The 6,722-nt window shown below is 35.8% G+C and overlaps 1 protein-coding gene across 1 annotated transcript; it reads right to left on the reverse strand.

The window, feature by feature from the left end:
- Window positions 1–2,292: 2,292 nt before the first annotated feature.
- Window positions 2,293–4,836, reverse strand: LOC105791055 (calcium uptake protein, mitochondrial). Its single transcript, XM_012618934.2, has 7 exons — window positions 4,313–4,836; window positions 4,154–4,221; window positions 3,804–4,030; window positions 3,633–3,716; window positions 3,339–3,552; window positions 2,964–3,260; window positions 2,293–2,844 (listed from the first exon to the last, which is right to left on the reverse strand). Exons 1-7 carry the CDS (start codon window positions 4,704–4,706, stop codon window positions 2,656–2,658), a joined length of 1,473 nt encoding a protein of 490 aa, XP_012474388.1. The 5' UTR covers window positions 4,707–4,836; the 3' UTR covers window positions 2,293–2,655.
- Window positions 4,837–6,722: the final 1,886 nt, after the last annotated feature.

Consider the following 6,722-nt stretch of genomic DNA (forward strand, 5'->3'; position numbering starts at 1 on the left):
CGGCCGCCGATCTCCGGCGCCGGCACCGCCGTCTGTGGTGTTTGGAAAAGGGGAAAAACCCCTATTCAGTTCCTTCGGTCTCTCTAGTCCCAAATCTGGGCTCAAAGTCCCCAAAATATCAACAAAATCCTCAAAGCAAACAAGAAACCTTTCGGTTTCAGGCCACCGTTCCTCGGGGGTGGCTCCCTTGACCGTCTCAACGACGTTTCAGACCCGAATGAAGGTGAGTCTTTTACTTTTATTTTTATTTTATATCAGTATATAAAAAACAATAAAAAGAAAATAAATAGTAAAACGAAAATGTATATCAACCTTTGGTTCGATTGACTCTCTATTTGCTGTGAAAATACTTTGTTTTTTTATTGATTTTTCGAATCTGGATTCGGGATCCTTATTACAGTGTATTGAGTTTGCTTTTATAGCAAACAATGAAACAAGAAAAGTAAACAAAATCTTCTGGTATCTTGCTTGATTCGTGATTTCAAAGATTTTTCTTGTCATATTCTGTTTTGTTTCCTTCCTTGTTGCGCAGTATGAAGATCGCACGGAGATTCGGGGCATGGTTTTATGACCAAAGTTTACCCTAGAACTCTAGGGTTTCTGAAATTGTTCTTGGGCCTGGGGGTTAATTTTGGGTCATTCGTTATTGTATTTTGTTTTGGGTTTTGGGCCCAAAAAACTGATGTATTTAGACTGTTTAGCTTCATGTAGGCCGGGCAAATTTGACCCATTACAATAACATTTCAATATAAATATGCAATTATTATGAATACATCCTCAAAAAAATAAAAATATAATGACCCGAATTTTAGTGGTGTTAAAAAATGTCGTTTCAAAACTTTGTTTTCATAAACTATGTCGTAAATATAAAATAAAAATATTTACGAAGTTAATATGAAAATATAATAAAGTTCAATTAAATAATTTAACTGAAAATGTAGTTACTTAAAGCTCAAAGAAAATTATAAAAGTCCAATCACTATTAAATTTTAATTAAGAAAAGGCCTAAGAGATCTAAATAGCAATTATCCGGATCAGTAAAATGGATATTAAACCATTATTTTCTTATAGTTAGTGGATGATAACCTTGATTTCACTTAAATTAATTAATGGTAAATTAATTATAATAATCTAATTAAATTAAGCAATTAAGGTTAATTAATAAATACCTTAGATATTGGAGATAATATGAGATTTCATCATCTTTCTCACCGTCAAGTTGAACAAATTAAAATCAAGAAAACCACCATTGTTGAGTCTAAGCATTCGACCAAGCTAAATTCTAAGGTAACCAAACTATTTTTCATGTAATTTTTATAAATTTATGATCATGGAAACTTGATTTAGCTAGATCATGGATAAATTTGTTTAATTGCTGAATTTTAGTAAGTTTTCATTATTGAGAAATTTATGAATTAGACTTGAATTTGATAGATATTAAGCTCGATCATGATAATGACTAAATTTTAATTCTAAATAAGCTTGTTAGTTAACTTTGTAACATTATGAACCAAATTGAATAAATTGAAAATCAGCCATGAAATTATGCTAGGAATAGAAAGTATAGGGTCCCTAATGAAAGAATGTGAAATCAGATTTTGATCTGAAGCTAAATATCGAAAAATACGCATATCCTGAGTATAGGGACTAAATTGAATAAAATAAAATATATATATGACTTTGTATTTGGATATGAATTGAATGAAATTTGATGTTGTTTTATTAGAATTTTCGTGTGTAGCTAAAGACGACGTAGGGTCGTCGAAATCACTATACCTAAGGAGTGAGTGTTCTAATTCTTAAATACAAAGATGAGATCCTTATACCTAGCGAATGACAGAGTGTGAATCAATAGAACAGCATAAATAAATCTTGGTGGTTTTTGTATTTTTGTTTGCATAGTTTTCGTAATCTCAAGTCGTAGTGATGATTACAATCAAACATTTCCATTACAGTTTTGTATTTTAATAAACAAACAATCAAGCTTTTCTCATAAAATTTTAAAATCCATGACAAAGAAAAAGTAGTAGATTTTCCTCTCTTTTATAGTTAAAACTAGTGAAAAACAAATAATATAAAATAACCATTTTCATAAACTTGATAAACATACAAAAAAATTAAATTAAAAACAATAATAGAATTATTCACTCGCCTTTTCCTTAATTTTCATAAAAGAAATGTTTTTATCTCCTATCATTTAACTATCTGAAACAGGAAACTATTACAGTCAAGAGAGTCCATTTATTTGACAAGAAAAATATCAAAATGGGCAAAGTTCTATTTATTCATCGAAGGAACTAGTTTACAAGACAATCCATGATTTTTACATATATAAAACTCGTAGAAAAATATAATATATACACCTATTGTTATCCATGTATTATATATAGAGGAGATTCATTTACTTCAAGGAAAGCATACGATGAAATGAGATTTTTTATTATCATCCATAATATATATATATATATATATATATATAGGAGAGGCCACGGATGACCATTCATTCACCTTGGCTGGTATCCATAACAACAATAGGTTTTGATTTTCAAGAAGCAACTGATCTGCCTTGTTTGACTCAGTAAAGTATATATATCTTCCAATACATTGTAAGATGATGATCATCTCACAAATCAAAGGAAACAGCTTTGAATTGGATCATTTTGCTGCACAACTTAGCAGGCAAGATATCAATCCCTTCGACTCTGCTTTAGGCTGAGAGTCGTCCCGTTCACGTCTCTGTACTACTTTCACAAACTCATCTGAGCTTAAACTCCCATCTCGATTTGTATCGAACACATGGAATATTATGTCTACCACGTTATCAGTTAACGATACTTCACATACCTTCAACAGTTTCCCAACAACATGCACCATTAGTATTCACAAAAGAATAATAGGTAATTAAAATGTCAAAACATCTAAGCACCCCATTTACTTGAAGTAAGATAGTTTGCAATACATACTTTGGATGCAGCTCTTTGGAAATCCTTCTTGGTTAACACCCCATTTACTTTTCCATAACTGAAAATCGCTAGCGAAAACGGTTGAAGCTTTTTTCGTAGCTCAGCAAAACTTTTGAATTCTTCAAAAGTAATCCGCACATCTTTAAGATGTGACTCCTTGTCAATTTCATCAACACGATCCAGCAGCTTACTTATGTCGCTAATATCAGCAGAGGCCACCAACGACAATGCGAAATCTTTAGCTGATATTGTTCCATGTACCTTGTAGTCGTAATGGGAAAACTCCAACTTCAAAATCTACAACATTCAAAGGTAGAAATCAGTTGCTTGCTTTCCAAGTAATAAGTCAAACTGATTGTTTTGAGTGACACATACTTCCTCATGTAAATCTCTTAAAAACTGGACAAATGTGTCGTGCTTTAGACAAGTCTTGCCATCTTGTCCGAAGAAATACTCTACCAAGCCCCCATTTTCTACAGGCTCTGCAACTTTAAGGCCAAGTCTCAGTCCATCCCTGTGGCGAGCCGCTTGCTTATTTTGCGATCGCATCAATGTCATCACTTTCTTGAATTCTTCCCTATCTATTTCTCTGTTTGTAATCAAAATATTATTATTGTTAGTATTTTGTCAAACAAGTGAGCATCGAACCTTGTTAGAAGTAACACACACCCGTTATGGTCAAGGTCGAACATTTTAAAAGCAACTGAGAAGCTTGATTCAGGGATGCTAAGAAGTGTAACAAAGAAGATGTACCTGCAAGTGTGACAGAGGAGAAATGATTATGGACGAGTTAATTATAGTGTATTACTATTAGATATGAATAAACAGTTGGAAACTTACTCTGGAAAAGAGATGAGTCCATCATTGTTGGTATCAAAAAGCATGAAAAATTTGGAAGGGGGACAATGTAACTCCCCAGGCTTTACCCATTCCCCTCTCAGAGAACCCTCTCGAACACGATTTGATCCCGAGGGAGGAAATACAGGGACCAGTGCCCGCATCAAATCCCCCGGTGTCATAAGAACATCTCCTTCCGGAGTTCTATACGATGCAAAGTAATCGAACACCTGATTCATAGACACAATTCTTAGTTAAATGGCATTTTATTTTGGTTCTCAAATTATCTCTAAGCACTTGCCTAATAGAAAATATTATGTAATCAACATTGTAAATGTTTTTTTTTTTAAAACCTTTTCAGGGGGACTTTGCAACCTTATGCGTTTCTCATAATTGAAGAAGACTCTTCTCCTGTATGATTCTGAAACATTAATTTAAAAAGAGAAAAGATTAAACACGTAATTTCCAGCAAAGGATTTAAAATCGATGCTTCATCAGTTCAACAAGACTACCTCCAAAGAGATACTTGGATTTCTTGTCGGGAATCCCATGTTCGAACTGATCAGCAACGCTATCAGGGGCCCATGTTGCCCCATTAGGGGCATCCGCAAAAGAAACCCAATAATTGCTATCAAAAGAAGACCGAGAAAAGTAGCAAAAGCCTAAAGTAGAGCCAGCAATCAAAACCCCAGTAGAGACTGATCTCAACAGTTGGTCTCCCCCACTGTTTTTGTCACCGGCGGCAGTGGACCCACCAGCAGAGGAAGGTTTCTTCAACAAGCTCAAAAATGAAGAAGAAGAGTCCTTTGATTGGTTAAACACCGGACGAACACTATTCGACCGTTGATTAGCAACCACTTGTTTGATTAATGGTGAGGATTTCCTGAGAGATGGCAAAGAGAACATATTACGGTTTCGCTTATCGTATGCTTTGGGTGAATCGGTGCTATTTTGTTTTTGGTGATGATAATAGAATTTATAGAAAGTTGGGATAATTTTGACCGAGAAAATTGGCGGCCGATTTTGATTACTACTATAATACCATATGGTTAATATTCGATGATTTTGTTCGTTTCTCCATTTTAGATCCGATTTTCTCTCTTACCAAGCGAACATGATCATTTTCATTAACTGACAACAGAAGAAAAAATCTGTCGGAATAAAGCTTATCCCTTTTATCTCAACCCATTCCCGATATGTTTGGTTTGTTAAACTGGAATAAAGCTTAATTGAATGATTATTCTCTATAAATTCCAACATAATTTGTAAAACCATAATGCATGGTCTACACGTAGAGCCTGTTAAATTCTATACAAAAGAAACATCTTGTATTGAAGAACACACGAAATGATTCTACAAAGAAAACCCTACTTTAGCAGTACCAGTACTGCACAATATATAGAAACCATGCAGCTGATAACTGCTCATAACAGCTTAACAACTATTTGTAACTAACAGTAACTGTCAGCTGCCACTTATTCTAACTGAGGTTAACACGTAACTCAGCCATACTCTAACATTCTCCCCGTTTCTTTGCTGTTTGAACTCTTGATAGCCTCATTGAGTGTGAAGACTCGCAGTGCTTTGCGAAATGACTCAAATTTCTTGGGTGTAATTGGCTTGGTAAGAACATCTGCAATCTGATCTGATGATGGAACAAAATTAACTTGTAGAACTCCAGCCATGATCTTTTCCCGAATAAAGTGATGATCAATTTCTACGTGCTTCATTCGAGCATGATGTATGGGGTTTGCTGCTATAGCCACTGTTGACGTATTATCGCACCAGATGACCGGTATCGATTGAGTCAGACCAATCTCATCAACCAGTTGCTTTATCCACAAAAGTTCTGACACACAGTTGGCGAGACTTCTGTATTCTGCCTCAGAAGATGATCTGGAGACAACATTTTGCTTCTTTGAGCACCATGTAACGGGATTTGGCCCAAGATACACGACATACCCTGTGGTCGAACGACGATCTTCAATGGATGAAGCCCAATCAGCATCTGAGTAGCCAACAACTTCAACATCTCCTTTTGTGAGAAACAGACCATGATCACTGGTTCCAACGAGATATCTTAACATCCGTTTGACAGCTCGCCAGTGATTCTCACTTGGACAATTCATGTACTGACTTAATTTGTTGACGCAGAAGGATAATTCTGGTCGAGTGATGCACAAATACTGAAGCATTCCTACTACGCTTCGATAGAGGGGCACATCGGTGAAGGGAGGGCTATTGTCTTTGGCAGTTAATTTTGGGGTACCCACCATTGGTGTAGGAACAGCTGTAGCTCCTATCATATCAGTTTTAGAGAGAATTTCTGACATGTATTTCTTCTGACTGAGCACTATCCCTTGTGATGTATGTTGAACTTCAATACCTAAGAAGAATTTTAGCTGCCCCATGTCTTTGAGAGCAAATCTATTATGTAATTGATGAACTACACTATCCACCTCATCATTCGAGCTCCCTGTTATCACAATATCATCCACATATACAAGAAGTAACACCACACTCCCTGAAGACATACGAATAAACAAAGAAGTATCAGCCTTTGATGTCTTAAAACCAAGATGAGTAATCAACCATTGTTTAAGTGTATGGAACCAGGCCCTAGGAGCTTGCCGCAGGCCATAAAGCGCTTTGTTTAGCTTGCAAACAAGCTGCTCTCCAGTTTCACTGAGCACCTCAAAACCAGGTGGCTGTTCCATATAGATTTCTTCCATCAAGTCACCGTTGAGGAATGCGTTATTGACATCAACCTGCCTTAAGGACCATCCTTTCATAACAGCAACAGCCAATATAGTTCGAATGGTTGCTGCACGGACCACCGGGCTGAAAGTGTCACAGAAATCAACTCCTGCATTCTGAGAAAAACCCTTGGCCACTAGCCGAGCTTTATATCTATCTACTGTA

Source organism: Gossypium raimondii, chromosome 8 (genome assembly GCF_025698545.1).
Source record: "Gossypium raimondii isolate GPD5lz chromosome 8, ASM2569854v1, whole genome shotgun sequence".
NCBI classification, from domain to species: Eukaryota; Viridiplantae; Streptophyta; class Magnoliopsida; order Malvales; family Malvaceae; genus Gossypium; species Gossypium raimondii.